This window comes from Anguilla anguilla, chromosome 5 (genome assembly GCF_013347855.1).
Source record: "Anguilla anguilla isolate fAngAng1 chromosome 5, fAngAng1.pri, whole genome shotgun sequence".
NCBI classification, from domain to species: domain Eukaryota; kingdom Metazoa; phylum Chordata; class Actinopteri; order Anguilliformes; family Anguillidae; genus Anguilla; species Anguilla anguilla.
The window spans coordinates 9,834,781-9,854,105 of record NC_049205.1 but is presented as its reverse complement, the minus strand read 5'-3'; the positions used below and the strand labels follow the sequence as shown (position 1 = coordinate 9,854,105).

General features: G+C 44.9%; 1 protein-coding gene across 13 annotated transcripts in view; it reads right to left on the bottom strand.

Annotated features, from left to right (window-relative positions):
- sorbs2a (sorbin and SH3 domain containing 2a) overlaps nt 1-19,325 on the bottom strand; it is a 76,166-nt gene that overhangs the window by 11,153 nt on the left and 45,688 nt on the right. For 11 of the 13 annotated variants that reach the window (XM_035418779.1, XM_035418785.1, XM_035418787.1 and 8 more), the window contains 10 exons: nt 17,381-17,556; nt 16,182-16,248; nt 14,545-14,595; nt 14,238-14,433; nt 13,668-13,782; nt 9,046-9,129; nt 6,600-6,656; nt 4,432-4,481; nt 3,592-3,758; nt 1,277-2,839 (listed from right to left, as the gene is read on the bottom strand). In XM_035418779.1, coding sequence (XP_035274670.1) covers nt 1,277-2,839; nt 3,592-3,758; nt 4,432-4,481; nt 6,600-6,656; nt 9,046-9,129; nt 13,668-13,782; nt 14,238-14,433; nt 14,545-14,595; nt 16,182-16,248; nt 17,381-17,556 — 2,526 coding nt within the window. The remainder of the gene's footprint in view (nt 1-1,276; nt 2,840-3,591; nt 3,759-4,431; nt 4,482-6,599; nt 6,657-9,045; nt 9,130-13,667; nt 13,783-14,237; nt 14,434-14,544; nt 14,596-16,181; nt 16,249-17,380; nt 17,557-19,325) is intronic. The other 2 variants (XM_035418780.1, XM_035418786.1) reach the window with 2 other exon arrangements.

Genomic DNA, 19,325 nt, shown 5'->3' with positions numbered 1-19,325 from the left:
AGCCTGAGAAAAGCATGTTTATGCCTTGTGTCTCTGACACACTGTATATCACAAGGAAGAGCTGGGAGCGACCCACCAATAATGCTTAATAAACACTGGGGCATGTATTAGATAGACTCATGCCTCTTTCGTATCAAGTCACGCTTAAGAAATGCTACAGGGAGGACACTACGTGTATGGAAAAGGTAAAAATTTGTCACTTTTCAAATGTCATCATCCATTTATAGAGACTGAGGCATCTTGGGAAATGTAGTGCCATGATTTTCTAGTAACTGAAGCATATTGAGAAATGTAGTGCCATTTTTTTCAAAACGGGGAATTCTGGTAAATGAACTGCTATCCCTTTCAAGAGAAATCTTTCCCAAGAGTCATATTGGGAAATGCAGTTTTTTTCTTTGTCAGTGTTTCTGCTGAATGTGTCAGAGGCTGCCACTGCATTATGAAGTGCTATATAACAATGGGAGCCATTTTAAATCAGGAGAGTGTGGGAAATATAAAAACTGACATATAGAAATGCCTGCGGCATTCACAGCAGGGACAGAGTGTGAGGGTGTAGGAGGGAGAGCAGATTTAATGCAGTTTTCTGCACAGTCACCATAACAAATGAAAAAAATAAAATCTCCACATGAAACTAAAATTACAACAAAAACAGAACAAAACAAAGAAAATGGAAATAAATGCAAAGATGCGAAGAATTCACTTTAAAAATGTAGAACTACATCCACCACAGCAATGCAAAATAAAAATCCCATTTGCACATAAACAACGTAAATACATTAATAAATGAATAATAAATAAATGCATAAATGCATAAATGCAAAAATGCATAAATAAATAAATAAATAAATAAATAAATAAATAAATAAATAAATAAATAAATAAATAAATAAATAAATAGTTTTGTAAAACACAGAAACCATTAAATTGAATTAGAAATAAAAAGAAAGAAAAGAAATGTGAACAATAACAATGGTGGGAAGGGAACTCACAGAGAACTTTAAAAAACGATGATAAGATAGTGTGGTAACAGTTCAATAACAGCGGCTCTGCTTTGCTCCAGCTCCCCCAGACTTCCACAGACACTAATGAAACTGAGGCGCTCTGCTCTTCCTGGTGTGCTCAGGTGGGCGGAGTCTGTGGGACAGGCCACACCCCCTTTACACAGACACTTTCACAGGACAGAGTGGAGGGATGGAAGGGGGGGCATTCAGACACAGGAGAGGGGACACACAGATGGGTGGGGGTGGGGGCGGGGTGGATACCACATGCTGTCCACCTGGGTAGCCGCGTGCGTCGCTGGGGGTGCCGCTGCCCCCCCGGCTGTTTTTGGAGGCGTCGGCGCGGCGGTGAGAGGCACTGTGGGGCGACGGCTCGCGCTCGGGGCCGCGGCGGGCGTGGCCGTCGGGCTGCGGGGGGCGGGGCTGCCTCCGCAGGGCCCTGAGGGAGGAGTTCCTCTCCGGGACGTCCGGCAGGAGCTCGTCCAGCAGCCGGTGCAGGATGCTGCTGTCGGGCCGCAGGCCCCGCCTCCTCTCGTCCCGCAGGTGCTCGAAGATGTCCTGCAGGGCGGAGTCCAGCGCCGCGTACACGGCCGAGCGGGGGTGCGGCCGGCGCCCCTGCCGGTGGGGCGGGGGGCCCTTTTTCCGCCGGAAAGGCACGGGGCTCACCAGGAAGGCCAGCTTGGACAGGCCGGCCTCGGCCTCGGCGTCGGCCTCGTCCGGGCGGAGCGGCTGCCGGCGGCCCTGCCGCGCCCGCTCGTGCTTCAGCACGGTGGTGAAGCGGGTGTAGGAGGCCGGGCACGGGCCCTTGCAGGAGCTGAGCAGCTGGCGGTGGTGGTGGTGGTGGTGGTGGTGGTGCAGGGGGTGCTGGCGGTGGAGGTGCTGGCCCGAGCCGTACAGGCTCTCCGAGGAGGTGAGGGAGCAGCGGTCGTAGTCGCTCTCGCTGCAGAGGGAGGAGCCCTCCACCTGGATGAAGTCGCTCAGGTCGGAGGCGGCCGCGTCGTGGTCGCTGTCCGAGCAGTCCGGGGGCGGGCGGCGGTGGTGGCGGTGGAGGGAGGGGCCGGGGGCGGGGCCCCGCGGCGGGGCGGAGCCCCCGGGCTGCTGCGGCTGGCCCTCGGGCGGGTCCCGGGTGGGGGGGTCCTCCTCCAGCAGGGACTCCACGGAGAAGCGGCGCTGGGGGCTGCCGCTCCTCTGGGACGACCCCGGCGTCCCCGCCCCCGAGCCCGTCTCCTCCCCCAGGTTGGGCATGGACTTGGACTTCTGGATCAGGCTCTCGTACTGGGAGATGCGCGTGTGCACCACGTCCCGCGGCACCTCGTCCCCGCAGCCGGGCCAGCCGGGCCCCCGCTCGCGGCTCCGCTCGCCCTCCAGCTCCAGGATGCGCGCGCGCACCGAGCGGATCACCTCGGACGCCAGCAGGTCGCGCCGGTCGATGCGGTGCATCTTGCGGTACAGCTGGAGGAAGCCCGGCGTGTCGTGGGCGGACCGGTGCCAGTGCCAGGGGCGGGGCCCCGCCGGCTCCTCCCCCTCCTCGCACGCCAGCGAGCCCGCGCTCTCCGAGCGGGCCTGAGCGGCGGCGGCGGCGGTGTGGGGGGCGGAGCCTCCGCCGCCCGGCCCCTCCCCCAGCAGGTCGTCGCAGCTGCGGGACTTGACCTTGGGGGAGGTGGCCTCCTCCGCGCTGCTCCAGGTCCCCGCGTCCTGCCGCTGGGTCTGCCAGCCGTTTTTGAAGCAGATGGACCTCTTGGACCCACCCGCGGGACCCATGGGGTCAGAGTCCCGTGAGGTATCCTGGTTTGGATCTGAACAACTTAAACGCGGCGAGTACATAACACTAAAATCCCCACCTTTTCAAACAAATCCGCCCCCAGAGCAGCATGGCAAGAAAGAGAAGAGGAAGAGAAAGTTAACAGAGTCATAAAGACACTGGCTTTTCCCTCAGAGCCAGAAAAGTCAGAATCTGAGAATGAGAAGAATCTGAATCTAGAGGGAGAAATACTAAATGTTTCTTTAAAAAACACAGGCTTGTAAATCAGCCCCAAAACCACACTTTGTTGTGACTGCATTGCACCTTAGTTGAGTTTCAAGTGTGCTTACACCTTACTGATAGTGATTGGTAAACTCACAATACAGTGTACAGTGTATCAAAAAAAAACAAAAAACATTTGGCAGCATACATTCATAAGTCATTCTCTAAGATTTGAGCCCTTGTTTCAGCCCTTCCACAATTAAAAAAACAAACCATATACTGTAAGACAATAAATATTTTTAGATAAAAATATGAATTGTTCAATGTGCACACATTTGCTCTCTTCTACGTGTGTGTGTGTTTGGGTATATATGATATATATGGCGGCGTGTTTGTGTGTGTATGACTGTGTAGATTCGTATGACCGCGTGTTTGTGTGTGTATGTGTGGATGTGTCTTTGTGTGCATATGTCCTGAAGTTCCCCCAGCAAACAATATTCTATTCTATTCTATTCTATTCTATTCTATTTGATTCGATTTGATTTGATTTGATTTGATTCTGTTCTATTCTATTTGATTCTATTCTATTCTATTCTATGCTATCCTGTATGAGCGTGTGTGTGTGTGTACCTCTGGGTCTGGACGGTGAGGAGGGGGAGGAGCGGGCGAGGGGCTTCCTCAGGGTGCTGCTCTCCTTGTGGGGGTCTGCCGGTCGGGGGGAGCCCTGGTCACCCTGCGGACCCTGCGGGTTGACCGACGGCTCCGACTTCCTCCTCTTCCTGTGGTCGCTGGCGGAGCTGCGGGAAGCCGGGAGAAGCAGAGGATTCTCACGCCAGAACCGCGGAGCGAGCAAGCGTGCTGCAGCAAACAGCGCTTTTTACTACTGTCAGCAGACGCCTGTTTCTACAGCGGAATTTCACAGGGAAAACTGCTTTCAAGAAAAACAAGAGTATCCAACCCTGGTCCAGGAGAGCCTCAGGGTTTTCTGGTTTAAGTTTCCACACAAAAAAAAGACTGTAGAACAGTGCATAATCAGTGATATTTGCCATGGGGACTCCTGTGTGAGAGTTCAGAGCATGGCCAAGAGCTGTAATGACTGGGACTGAACAGCAGAGGGAGTCTGCGAGCTCTAACCCGGGGTGAGTCCAAGGAGGCGCTGTCACAGCCAGAGCCACATTCAGCCCAGCACAGCCCCCCACTCCAGCGTAAACACAGGCCAGAAATGACTCCCATCCACTACCCGACGAGGCACGCATGACAAAACATTATGGCCCCCTGCGCAAGACACGTGGCTGACGCTCATTACTGTTTACATGTACCTTACTGAGACAGTGAGTAATGGAGGAGAGAGAGAGGGACAGAGATAGATAGAGAGAGAGAAAGACAGAGAGAGAGAGAGACAAAGAGAGTTGGACGAGAGGAGAGTGAGAGGATGACAAAGACGATCGAGGCAATGAGGAAAAGACTTACCTCGATGGCCTCTCTGGCCCTCTGTCTATTGAAGCGTGATAAAAAGACGTCTGAAAGAGAACAAAGAACAAAGAAGAGTCAGCTCTGAGTGAACAAAGGCACACACTCACTCACAGACACACACTCATACACACACTCTCTCTCTCTCACACACACACACAGACACACAAAATCTCTCACACACTCACTCACGCTCACACACACAATCTCTCACACACACTCTCTCTCTCTCTCTCTCTCTCTCTCTCTCACACACACACAAAGACACACACACACACACACAGGCACGCACACTACTCTACTCACATCCCATGCTCAGACCACCGCACGCTTTAGAACAGGGACGCACAGGAGCAGATCCCACACCGTCTGCCCCCGCCTGCCAGATCCCAGCCTGGAGCTCATCTCCATTCTCCCAGTCCCAAAATCAGAGAAGCACACCCCCGTCCACCTCCCTGTCCCTGTTACAGCAAGCCTCCCGCGGACACCCGACCCGCTTCACAAAGCATCTCCGCTGGAACCGCCCACTTTCCCTGCCAAGCACCTCCCCCTTTCTTACCCCACCGGCCCCCCCAATGAATCCCAGAGCTTGCTCTGAATAGCAGCTATCCGCTAAACCTCAACCAGCGCTCGTTTAAAAAAAAAAAAAAACCCACATTCGCGCACGTGCGTTTCCTGGGATTGTAGAGAACATGGCCGCCGTAAGACGCGTTCGCCCGGCTGACGCTAATCCTACCCACGGGGACCGCAATCTCGTAATTACGCAGTGAGCTGGCAGTTACAATTATAAACCCATTAGGGACCGCGCACGGTTTTCATACAACCCCTAGTCACTACATAATAACTGTCGGCGGCTTCTAAACACTTGACTAAGCTCAGGCTAAACACTTGATTATACACAATGATGATGCAGTCCACATTGTATTCTTGATTTTAAATCATTATCATTACTATTACTGCATTGTTCTCCTTTTTATTTTTTTGTATTTTAATAGAGAGCCATTTCTCAAAATCTTCCAGTGGTACAGAGTCAAATGCCTGGGCTCTTCTGCTCCGGTCCTGGGTGGATTTGATCTGGCCCAGGTTTTCCAGCTCTCTTTAGACCATCATCTGAACTAGTGAATAAAGCTAAATGGGTTTCAATGAAGGCTTTAGTGAAGCTAGTATTCAGTTAAATACTAAAATAAAAGCTCCACAGGCCCTGTGGCCCTCCAGGACCAGAGCAGAGTTGCCCTGCAGGAACTGTGGCCCTTCAGTTGCCCGCCAATGAGCAGCTGTTGGTGGTGAAGCCATGTGACATTAGCACAGCCTGGTCCAGTTCATGGCCATCTAAGAGACAGACGAGTAGAAGAATACACAGAGATGGACTATGCAGGCTCCCATTCTTTTTAAATAGCATTTATAACAAGAGACAAACATTCGGTGATTTTACACTACCGTTTCAAGCAAAAAGTAACAAAATCAATTTATATCACCTGAAAATTAAAATACAGTAGTGACAAAAATACTGTGCTGTGCTGGCTGGTGACAGAAATATTGCCCTGCAACTTTTTAAAAGACTTTTGTGTTAAATGCTAGTATGAAATAATCACTTTTCGTCTCATGAAACAGAATGAGAGCTTTCTACTATAGTACCATTGGATGAGCAATGGGGCAAGTGCTTTTGCAAAAACTCAGGAATTCAACATCTGTCTCGGTCAAAATAAACACCAGCTTCACATCACAATAAGCCAAAGATGAACCCTGTAGCACACTAAATCAACGCTAATCAATTAACTCTGAATTATATTCAATAAGGTACTCAACAGTGGAAGACCAGTGAGCAAAAGAAAACTGATATAAACACTGATACAATCTTCAACTATCAGAGACCAGCTTATGGCAATGAGTATGGTGATGATCATGTTTTCAATGAATGAGCTCTCCCCTTTGCTAACAGAGTGTGGACCCACTGCTCCTCTCTCTGGACATAACGTGTGCGCCGTACAACGTGATTGGCCCAGATCAGTCATGTGACATACTGGGCTACAGCTCTGACACCAGCGCATTGACAAGGCATAGAGAAGCAAAAATGCCTGACCGCTGCACAGCCCACAGTCCCACTGCATGTGTCACAGCGCTGCAGCCAATCAGAACGGGCGTTACCTGACACCTGACATGGTGATTACCTGGGTGACACTTCGAGGACAGCTCTCTGGATTATAATCCAGCCTCTTTTTAGGAGGCTTGTGTCAGAGGCAGCAGAGTGGAGGAAGAGGAAAGATGAGGAGGAAGCGATGAGGAGGAAGAGGGGGATGAGGTGAAGGAGAGGAGCAGTGGCATCATGGGAAAAGACATGTGGAGAGAGTGATAACGTTAGAAAACACAAACAGCGCCTACGCACAGTAACACACACACACACACCACACACACAACAATACAAACACACACGTGCACATGCACACACTGACTCACACACAAACACACAGGCATATCATAAATACACAATTGTACACAAGCACACTGTCAAAACGCATATGCAAACACCACACAGATGCATGCTAAATCACCCACACACACAAATTTAACGAACGCCCAGACTGAAAAGCTAACGAGCGATAGGAACACATTGAATTAATTTCAACTAAAAAGGTCTGCATCTGCAAAGCATGACAGGTCTTTGCTAAGCTATTTGTGTGCTATCAAAGCACATAAGCAGTACACTTTAGCCTTCATGCATCAACATGGTCAAAAAACCAAACACCCACACTGGAACTGACCATGTAATGGTTCTATCATAGCGCTCTATCATAGCAGGATTATTCTAACACCAAATGCTCAGGAAACTACCAGAAACTGAACTATAAAATTGTGAGCCTACTGTCGAAAGACACTACGTGCGACTATACAGAAGAGCTCCAGAAGAGATACATTCAGTACACAGCAGAACCACAGGAGATCGCCAATGACAACCTATGTGTGTGTATGCATGTCTATATGAGTGCGTTTGCTGCCTGTGGGTGTGCACATTGCTATTATACTTCCTGTGCTTGCATGACTTCATGTGCCACAATGAAAATGTATCATATTCAAAAATATTTTAAATCAGCAATGTGAGAAATATATTTGGCAAAATACAAAACATAACTACAAAATGCAAAATCAGTAATAACTGCTTTCATAGTTTCAGTTTTCATCCTATAATGGAATATCTTACAAATATATTTTATAATACAGTATATATTTATTTTTTGCAATATATCTACCTATTCTTATGGTTTATTAAAAATATTTGCTCAACAGCTGCAAAAAATGCATGTATGGTATTATTATCATAATTATATATACTTTACACATTCTTTGTACTTGATATTTTAGCATGAATTGAATAATATTCAGGAAAGGTTGGCTGAAATAATTTCATTGCTAGAGCTATTTTTCCAAGAAGTCATGTGATAAAATGAAAACATACAGAAACCACGTCAAACAGCTCCAAACAGAACAGCCACAAACCAGGGCTCAGTACGGCACAAAGCTGAATTAACTGAGCAGAACCGATCTCCAAATTACTCCCATTTCTGGAGCACCTCTGTGCATTGACAAACTGCATGAAACCACGATGGTCACTTAGCACAAGAGCCAACCTCCTCTCTGTATTCCGCATGTTCCAGTTCACTGAGCAGTGCACTGCAAAAATAAATCTCTTATTTTCTCATTATAAGACACTTATCTTAAAATGAGAACGCATCATGGCAGTTCAAGTGAGAACTTATTGAGAGAACAATTATGCTGAACCAGAATGGCCATCATAATTTGTACAATGAAAGGGTGTCATAAAGCATAACTACATAATTACATAAAAACTTATAGTCGAGAAGACAAGACTGTAAGTCAAGGCTGGAATTGCCATTCCAAACTATCTGCCATTAAATCAGGAAAACAAATTTAGAGCAGATTTGCTTTCAGTGAAAGGTGAAATAAGGCTGGCATGAATGTGAGCAGTAAAAACGTGCTAACCACAGAATTCCTGCCTGAATCCTATACGCTCTCACATAGGAAGCTATAATCTTTTGGCAAGATGCAAATATAAATGATTTCCACAGTATCACTTTGCTTTAGGAGCCATGCATGAGTCTTTCTAACATTTCATATGAACTACGAGACCATATTGAAGGAATAAAACAATAATTCTTATCTGTCAAATCCACGTATTAACTCCAAAGTTCACACAGTAAACTGGACATTAATATGATGACTCATACTCTGGAAGAGTTAATGACTGTTCCATTGTCTTATGCAGAATCTATGTTGGTGTTATGCAGTGCTCATAAAGCTCCCTTAAAGTAAATAGGATAGCTAATTTCTTTTGAGAAAATAATATTTTCGTAGTGTAGGCAGAAAAAAAACAACAGCTCAGTAAACACACACTGAGAACATGGAATACAGACAGCACTCCATTTTGTTAGGGCACTACACAACAATGCACAGGACAGGACATATCCACCGCATGCCAAACCACAGACAGAAACGGCGGGCCGTGACTGGCCCCCTGTTTGCTTTGCATTGTGGGAAGGGAGGGGGGGAAGGGGGAGGGATCTAAGCTAGGTGAAGGACGGACACACGGGCCAAACTTACCGGGCGTCCGAACTCCAGCTCGGAAAAGAACTTATACCAGGGCTCATTCTCTAAATCTAAGTCATCTGGGTTTATGTCATACATCTGGAGTGGAGAGTCAGAGTCAGAGAGAGAGGAGGAACAGGAGGAAGAGGGAGGGAGGGGGAAGGAAAGGGAAGGAAAGAAGAAGAGGGATGGTGGAGTAGTGGGGGGGTAAGAGGGAGTGAGAAAAGGAGAGAAAGGAGCAGAGAGGTAGAGGGGGTAAGAGTGAGAGGGGGGGAGTGGCAAACAGCGAGGGGGAATGAGAGACGCAGAGGAAGAGAAAGGAAAAGAAAACCAGAGAGAGAGAGGAAAAGAAAGAGAGAGAGGGGAGAAGAAGAGAGAGAAAGGAAGAGAGGGAGAGTGAGAAGGGTAGGAGAGAGAGGGGGACAGAGAGAGAGAGAGAGAGAGCACACTGAGCGATATGAACCCTCACTGGTCGGTCACCCTAACCCCCGACACACACATCACGTTTAATGGGGATGGGTTTGCATGGAGGGAACAACAGGAATCAGAGACACAGCATCGCCACGGAAACAGTGACATAATCAGGGGCACGTCCATGACTGCAGAAACACTGCCGTAAGTCTCTCTTTCATCCACTCAGCTTCTGTCCGGCAGGAGAAATGGGACATAGCGTAACAGGGAGGCACAGCATTCAAACAGTGGTTGCTCGAGTAAAATATCAAATTAAAAGCAACACTAAGAATTGCTGCTGTATCATGTTTAGTGTCCTACAGGGCTCCATAGCTCCGATCCGCCTAGTCCGGTCCAGGTTTCCCAGCTGTCCTTCACACCACCAACACTCTCAGTGCTGGTTCAGCCCTGACCCAGAAGTGCCCAGGAAGAAAGCCTGCAGTGCAGACACTGTGGCCCTCCTGGACCACGGCCCCCAGAATAGAACACATTAAAAGTTGACTGCAGTACTATGCATTGACCAGCAGAGGGCACTAAGCTCACTACAAGTGCTATTTCAGTCCTCAGTTTGATTTCACGATACTGCTATCAAGAAATTCCACAGAGAACTCAATCTATGATGTGTCCCTTCAACCAAAGAGGCAAGATTCTTTTGTGGGTATTGAAAAATGTCAAAGGTTCAAACGTTTGCAGCGCATTGCCTCTTGTAAAGCAATCAATGCAACGGAGGTTGAAATAAGTTTGAAGACAAACCAGGAGGGACCATAAGTCTCCCAAGCAGCACATTAACTGTATTAGACTGTCCTCCACGGGGACGAGCTAAACCGTCGGAACAGAAACCCGCTGCCATCTCCCCAACACAAACACAATGGAGCCTGACAGACTGGACTCAGATCAGGAGATCCACTCTTCTGACAGCTGCTGAAAACTGAGACAGAAACATTTCCTTCCCGCAGACTGAAGGAAAATCCCATTTAGTAGCAGGAAATCCTGACCCCAAAAACAACAAAAACAAAAAAGTATATATACTTTTTTGTTTTTGTTGTTTTTGGGGTAAACTGAGAGAGTAAGCTTAACTGGGAGAGTATTGTGCTTCTACTCCTCACCTCTGTGTAGTGTATCAATTATTCACAGCCATATTTTATATATTTATAAGCCTATGTCATATATATATGTATATATATATATACATATATATGTATATATATATATATATTTATATATATATACTTTTATATATATATATATACATATATATATTTTTTTAAATATATTTTATATATTTATAAGCCTATGTCATATATATATGTATATATATATATATATATATTTATATATATATATACTTTTATATATATATATATATGTATATATATATATATATACATATATATATATATATATATAAAAGTATATATATATATGTATATATATATATGTATATATATACTTTTATATATATATATATATACATATATATATATATATATAAAAGTATATATATATGTATATATATATATATATTTATATATATATACTTATATATATATATATAAAAGTATATATATATGTATATATATATATACTTTTATATATATATATATGTATATATATATATATATATATATATATATATATATATACATATATATATATGACATAGGCTTATAAATATATAAAATATGGCTGTGAATAATTGATACACTACACAGAGGTGAGGAGTAGAAGCACAATACTCTCCCAGTTAAGCTTACTCTCTCAGTAATTACCTACTGCTTGCTAATAGGCACCCAGGGGTCTAGTCTGAAGCATCACACCAGTGTCATTTATCATTTAATATGAGTCTAATTGGCATTAGGAAGGTGACACCTACATGTACTTAAGCAGCCTTTTGAAATAAAACCACAGGGACAGAGGTTGGCTGTGAATGCCCTTTCCAAGTATAAGATCTATTTGATGTGCATTCTGTCTAGCCTAATGCTTTCTCCTGGTTATACACTTTTAAAAAATCACTCTTGGGGCCTTGATATTATTTTGAAAACCACACAATAAACCACAGTTCTGTTAAGCACTGGTGTTGAAGATACACGTTCTTGAGGATTTTGGAGATGTCCCTTAACCAGCAGCAGCCACCTCTGGAATGACAGTCTCCCTCCCCCTTGAATCAAGGCCGTGTCCAAATCAGCACACTTGCCTGCTATTGAGAATACAAGATGCACACAATGTATACTCATTAGTAGGCAAGTATGGCGATTCAGACGTGGCCCAAGTTTCCATCTGACCAATGGCTCAAATCAAAACGGTCCAAATCCGTTGATTTAAATTACCAGTAGTGATTGTTACATCAGCATTAGAATGTTCAGTTAAAAACGTTCTAATCACATGTTTGCGATCCTACGCCTTAAAGGGTTAAGGGAGTGGCCATCGGAGATGCCATTAATTACTCAGTGTGCGAGCGGTTGCAGAGTTTCCCCAGTAATGAAAAGGGCACGCGTGTGCATTTTCTCTCTCGTCAGGGTTATAGATGCGTGCTTCAGGCGCATGGGTGGAGCATGGCCGTGCGGATCATTGTTAAGGTATGATCTTGACTGCGTCAGCAGCTACTGCATGAAACAGAGTTACACTGCACGAGTAATTGAGTGAAGAGAGAGAAAAAAACTGTCTACAGTGTTGCTCAGTAACTGAGAAGTCTAATCAAATTCAGAGTCATATTTTCAGCACCCAAGCAGTATTTCTGCGGTTATGAATTTTTATATTGTTCAGATAAAGTGGAGCCACAGTTTTAGTCTCTAGGTATCTCTCTAGATATTTGCATTTCTGTATTTTGTTTATAGCATTTGCATTTTATTATTAAGAAATAATAACTTCTAATAACAAGTTCCATCTTTACCTGCTCACATGAATCTGTTTTAGGAAGTTGCTTGAATAAAATATACAATATACTATATGAGGGGGCTCTGAACTTAAATGCTACCATAAATGCTGTTCCATCTTCTCCTGCATGTTACCCATAAATCATTTGTAATGAACTTATTTCAATTCCGGTCATTCACTGTTATGCAGCCAACTGGGCGGGGCCCTACAGGTGAGGTAGGAGGGGCTCAGGCACAGTGAGTTGGGCTCTACATGTAATGAGATTAGAGCACAAGAGAGGATGTGGGTGGAGCTCAGCTGGTGATGTGGGTGTGGTTCTACATGTGGGCGTGGCTTTGAATACGAGGTCACACTGTATGGCTTGCGGAATGACAGGGAGAACATCGACCTTGGATCGTATGGAAGAACCCAGCGTACACAGCCACGTAAAACACAGCCCATATACCTTCACATGATCATCTGCTGTCTGATCTAACACCATCATATATCTTCATTTGACACATCAAAAAACGATAGAGACACAGAGGAACACTCCCATTTTCCTACAGTTCCTATCATTCTGGTTCAATGCGCGAAGAGCATACAGCCCAACGAGTTAAACATCTTTTTGGCTATTCATATTTCCTATGTACTCATGAGGACTTACAGACAGACGCTGCATTGCTACGTTTGTCTGCAGAATAAAGTTGGAGCTCCAGGCTTTGTTGGAATTGCACAGCTTAATCACGAGCCTTCCCCCGTAATGGAATTTAAGCCAGCTCAACTGTCTCATTTTTACAGGTCTAGTAAACCACATCAGAGAAACCTGAGATAAAACCTCACAGGCAAAACCCCGTGAGCTTAACCTAGGGCTACAGATCACTCCGGTTCGCAACCCATTTCTGTGTATAGAGATATAACCCTCCAGATGAGCAATTCATGAAAAAGCGAGAATTTTGTGGTTTTCGCTGCTCTTAAAAATAACTGCTATAGCACAGAGTACTTTTAATTCAACTTCAAACTACTCAATACACAAAAAAACATCTCTGACTGCAGCATTGCATCAACTGGAATTCTGAAGTGCTCCTAATCTACCAAATAACAGTTTTCACATCAATTTCACAAAGAATATGGTTTATGCTTTTAGCAAACACACCCATTAACGCCAATTATTTACTATCAAACAAAACTTGACATTTTACTGAAGCAATTCACTTGTAATCGCGAGGATCCCGGGGACCGAATCAGCAATCCTTATATTAGAGACCCAGCCCTAACCCCTACACCACACTGGCCCATGTAGAGTAATGCTACACTGCGCTTGGTGCACTTACTGCTCTCTCCTGCTCCAGAATGGAGGACTTGCCCGGCTCGTACTCAAAGATGCTCCTGGGCTCAGCTCGGTACTTCCGAGTGTCTATCTTCCTGTCGGGGGGGCCCCACTCATTTCTGCCAGGGGGAGGAGGGGGGGGGGGGGGACAGCATGTATGTGAGCTGGATCCATTCATGCATCCTGCATCCTGTCACTTGCTAAACGAGGAATGGCCTACGAGAATAAGGTCTCATCACCCAAATCAGTGATTTTTAGAACATATTGTTTGTAAAAGTATGTGTTTATAGAAGTGCATGAAGTGCTTTTAAGTAACAATATAGAATTTTTTCAAAAATGCATTAACTTCACGCATTTACAAAAGTCATAGAGACTTACATAGACATAGAAATCAATAAAAATAAAATGAAATAATAATAATAATAATAACTATTATTATTATTATTATTATTATTACTACACAACTACACAACAACATCACGTTTTCCATTAATACCGTTCTGTAATGGGATATAAATCTGAACATGTATGAATTTCTCCTTTTATGGCGCAACACGGCCGTTTGGGTGCTCACAGGTCAGGGGTGTCCCTGTCCCGTTCTCTGGGTCTCAGCTGGGCCAGTGATGGCATAGGAGGGGGTGGCGGCGGGACGGGAGAGGGCGCGGCGTCCGGGAAGGCGCCGGGCCCGTTGTCTGAAGGGCTCTTGGAGAGGGGCCGGTAAGTGTGCGTTCTGGGGGGCGGGTGGGCGTGGACCGCATTCGAACCGTTATCTGGGGGATGAACAGATACACATCACCCTTTAAAGAATGGAAAAGAATGAGAGGAGAGAGAGTGAGAGAGAGGAGAGTGAGGGATACTACAGTAAGATGATTGGCTCTTACCTGAATTTACTATTGCATATGTGGCGTTGTACGTGTCTGCATAATCATCATCTGTGAAAACATAGGAAAACATTGTCAGGGGTCAGTATCAGAGGTTAGGATCATTGAAGATGCTCCAAAACTCTTAAAACGAGTCTTTTAATGCCTAACTAAAAAGCTCCCTCAATGCATTTTGTGCCAAAACGCTGATTAAAAAAGTGTTCGGATCAATGCTCTTGTTTAATAATTCATGAGCCAACATTCTAATTCTCTGTGTGAGGTAATGAGGCAAATATGGTAATTTGTTGGGTGGGCAAGTCTCCTGGGTCAAAGGTCAGCCTCCGGAAGCCTGGAGGGCTGATCCTGGCAGTTCTCATGCTGGGTCTGATCGAGCGCTTTTGACCAACGCTGTTCCCCAGTCATCTCACAGACTGCTGAGTGCAGCCTTTTTACTGCTGCTCTTGCAGTGCAGTGCAGTGCAGGAAACACCCCAACAGTAAGGAGACACCTAATTTATATAGCTAATTTCTGTGAGACCTTGCATAAGCACAGTAAATTAAACACACTGACTGGCTGCATCATGGGAAATGTAGTTTCTCTTTTACAGTGCAGTACAGGAGGCCACAAAAGTCATCACAGGGCCCAGGAGGAATTAAAAAGATTAAAATGGTTGAACTTTAATAGGTTTAGAAGTGTGGGAAGACAGGGCACCTCTGTGTATGTGTGTAAGTGCGTATGTGTCTGCATGCTTATGTGCTTGCATGTGTGCGTTGCATGTGTGTGTGTGTGTGTGTGTGTGTAAGGGTCTGGGTCACACCGTGTCCAGTCTCTCAGCAGCTTCACACAAGAACTATGCTACCCATTCATTTTACTGCTGTTCAGTAACCTTTTTCAACTCTGGAATGATGACTTCATTGTCAGTACACACACAAACGCACACACACACATCCACATACATCGACACACACGTTGCCCAGATTGGGTTTTAATGGGGCCCAGCTCTGGGGATGCATTTATACAGCAGCTGGCTGTCACATTTCAGATATGTCCTGTCGGTGCATCCCACACAAAGCACCGGCTCAGCATTAGGGGCATTTCTCATACCGAAGACATGCCACCCAGGGACAATAACAGCACTTGTCAAACGAGAGAAAGGTTCACCAGCAGGATGCTTTCAGAATGGCCCGGAACAAGAGCTTTATCTGAAGAACATAAAGCCAGGGCATGGTGCCCGGCTTGATGTAGTAGCCATTCACCTGTCTTGTAAAGGGAGATCTGTTTGTCTATCTGCCTATCTGTCTGTCTGTCAGTCTATCTATCTATCTATCTATTTGCAAATAAAGAATCAGGATTTTACTTGGCTATGACACCACACACACTCATACAAATAGGCACATATGATTGTAATGACCAAATGAAGGCCCCAGGTGTCCTTGTAGAGTAGACGGATTACTTATAGCTGAATTATTAAAAATATTATTAAAAAGAGATCTGTCTTTGGTTTCATTGATTCACTGTCACTATGAATGACACTGCAATCAGTCTTGGAAATAAAGACACAAGCAAATGCAAGATCAGTTTAAATCTAGAATTTTAGTTTTGTGGTTTCTATGCCAGACATAATTAGAGAAAAAAGAAAAGAAAAAGGATACACCCACCTGGTTTATGGACCATGTGAATCTGTTTGAACATTGTCTTATACCAGTCCTTTGGCCTGTCCACGGTCTGAGAGAGAGAGAGAGAGAGAGAGAGAGAGAGAGAGAGCGAGGGAGGGAGGTAGGAAAAGAGAGGGAGATAACTGCACTGAGCTCCTGCAGTATCCATTAACATCAACATGATCATCTGTGGACCAGTCAATGATGCTGACCTCAGCAGGCCCCTTTCCTGGGCCAAATTGAAAGGCACTCCGGAGAAAAAAAGCCATTCCCTGCAAGGATTAGGCCCCAAAGGGCAGCCAAGCCCACATCTACTGTATCTGAAAATACTACAGGTGCCATGGTAACCAATTAGAGGAAATGGTTCAATCTGAACACGCTCACACCATGCTTTTACTCTCATAGCACAAATGCATATGGCGCACAAACAAATCATCCAGTAACAGCCTCTGGCTGTGACTGCAGCAGACATATTATACATAACAGGGGGGGAGCTCACGGGAGTTCGTTTCTTTTTTTTTCCCTTTTTTTTTGGCCAGGGCTGATCATTAAGCTTTAAATGTAATCTGATCATTCAAAAAATCAGTGATTACTGAAAAGGTATTTGTAAAATTAAAAAAACTGTTCCAAAACAGCTGCAATAATTCATATATGGCAGTTTCTAAATGAGGAAGACACACTGGAAAGCAGTTCTCCCAAGAGGCTCATTCCTCTTATCTCTAGAGGGGAAGATGAAAGAGGAACACAGAGAAGGCAAAGGTCGAACATCTTCAGGGAATGCTTGATAATGTCCCGCATGGCAGTAATAACATCCCTATGAAGGCAGAACGAGTGAGCCTCAAATAACACCACTGCTAACCTCTCTGGCCCCACACTCCACATGCAACTTCCAAAGAAGGACAACACAAATCAAAATGTAGCATTCACACTCAATTAATGCGCACACACAATTTAACAGAACTTAACCAATCAGGAGACAGACTTAACCTGCACAGTCCAGGGCCTGGATTCAATCAAGATTTCTCATGAACTATTTAAAAATTTTTAAATAAATGAAAAAGCTCTATGTTTCTCCTTCACAAATACAGTTTACTCAATTCAGCAGTCAGTAAAAACTGTTTTGGTGAAGAAAGTGATTTGGGAGAATGCTGAGTGAGTCCAGGCATGTGTGAACAGAGGGGGGAAACAGGGCTCCCTCTCACCGTTCTGATGGCGATGGGGATGCCAGACTCGTCCACGGGTCCGATGCCCTCGTAGTGGGGCGCCTTGATGATGGACACCCTCTTCTCCTCCTCTGAGAAGCGGGCGATGGGCACGGTGCTCGTCATGGTCGTTTGCCCGACGGAACGCGTCTCCCTGGTGACGGACTCCGAGGATTCTGCACGGTAGGAGGCGGGGCAACAAGAGCGTAAACAGAGAAAGAGGGGTGTGGCTGTAACTCTAATCCACCCACTCATCACCCCCCCCCCCCCCCCCCCCCAAAACCCTCCGCAACCCCCCCTCCTGTTCCATGAGCCAACGCGCGGTGACGAGACATCCATCTCAACGCCAGAGGAGACGTGCTGGACCCCTTCCAACGGATGAGACAGGAAGGCCATCACACGCATACATCAGTTCCTTTGTGTCAGCTACATCCTCCTCATTAAAGCTCCACCCCCTCCCCCACACACACACTCTCTCCAATAAAATACTACATCACATCCAATAGCCCAATGAGGAATACAATCATGGACATTGGATAATTATTTCTGGGAATACGCAGTCATACTGAATTGCCTCAAACTGTTTTTATGAGTAATGTGGATAATCACCTATTGCAAATTATTATTGCAATGATGATTAGAAAGAGCTGCAATGCGGGCTACAAGAATTGCTCGCAGAAAAAATAAAACTGCATACAAATGTTTTTGATGGAATGGAGACTAATGTTTAAGTCCCATATGTACACTACTAAATTTCACTAGGGCAGAAACACAAACACAATTTCAACCTGTGATTATAAAACTGTTAAGTCTAATACTGGCATTTCTTCAGAGAAAAACCACTCGATCCCTTTTACCCAACGTTTTGAGTTAGCTAACTGGGAACGTATTCAGCAAACTGAATAACGGAAAATGGTGTCTGTCCTCGACGACTACACCACACAGGCTAATCTTTGCCACTTTGTGGGTGAACAGCCATCTGTGACAACATCTCAGGGAGTTTTGGGCTGTGAGACAAAAATTGCGGGCATTAAACAGAAGGGTGTGTTAATGTGACGCATTTGCATGCTCCTGCACATTTTCTCCAGCAAAAGCCCGGTTCTGTAGACATCAATTTTACACTGATATTCACCACTGGACAGCTATAAAGGAGACATAATGAATCACACATGGAAAAATCTCTCAGTGCACCTAAATGCCAATATCACCGGTGTTAATTAGACAAATCCATTAGAGGTTTGTTTTAATGTGTCGAACTGTGGTTTGATCAATACAGAAGGAAAAGGGGAAAAAGGTATTGCGGATGCATTACTTAACAATAATCAGCTTAAATGCACGCAAGGGAAATTCTGCAATGGAACAATGGTTCCCGGATATTCAGAAAGCAGCGATTATGGCATCTTTATGTATTTATTTATTTTTGATTTATTAACTTAAGCATTATATTAAGTTCGTTCCTAAGCCTTTTAATGTTTTCCTTAAAAATAAATAAACAGAGGGAAAGTGCTTGGTTGTACAGTACCATTCACAGCACACAATAGTATAGCCTCTACTTAAACCCCTTACCATGGTCTTACATATTCAATATTTATGGAAACTAAAAGCTGACTTGAGCCAACCTTATAAATGCAAATGATACATAACAAAGGTGTGAGTGATAATAATGTTTCAGTGTTTTCCTTTTTCTTTCTGTGGAGTACCCAAGACTCGATTACCATTTCAGCCTCCAAGGATCCAAAGCCTAGATGAGAGTGCAATTGGACAGCAGCTGGGCGGATAAGCACCACTTCAGATACACTCAGTCACTGCACCTCACAAAAAGCACCATCTCTCTGCCAGGGGATTATGTCATTTTACTTTTCATCCAAAAGATAGCCTACCCTGAAGCCTGAGCAGTAACAGTGCTATTCATCAGAACAGGAAGTGAGAATGGCTCGCTGGCACG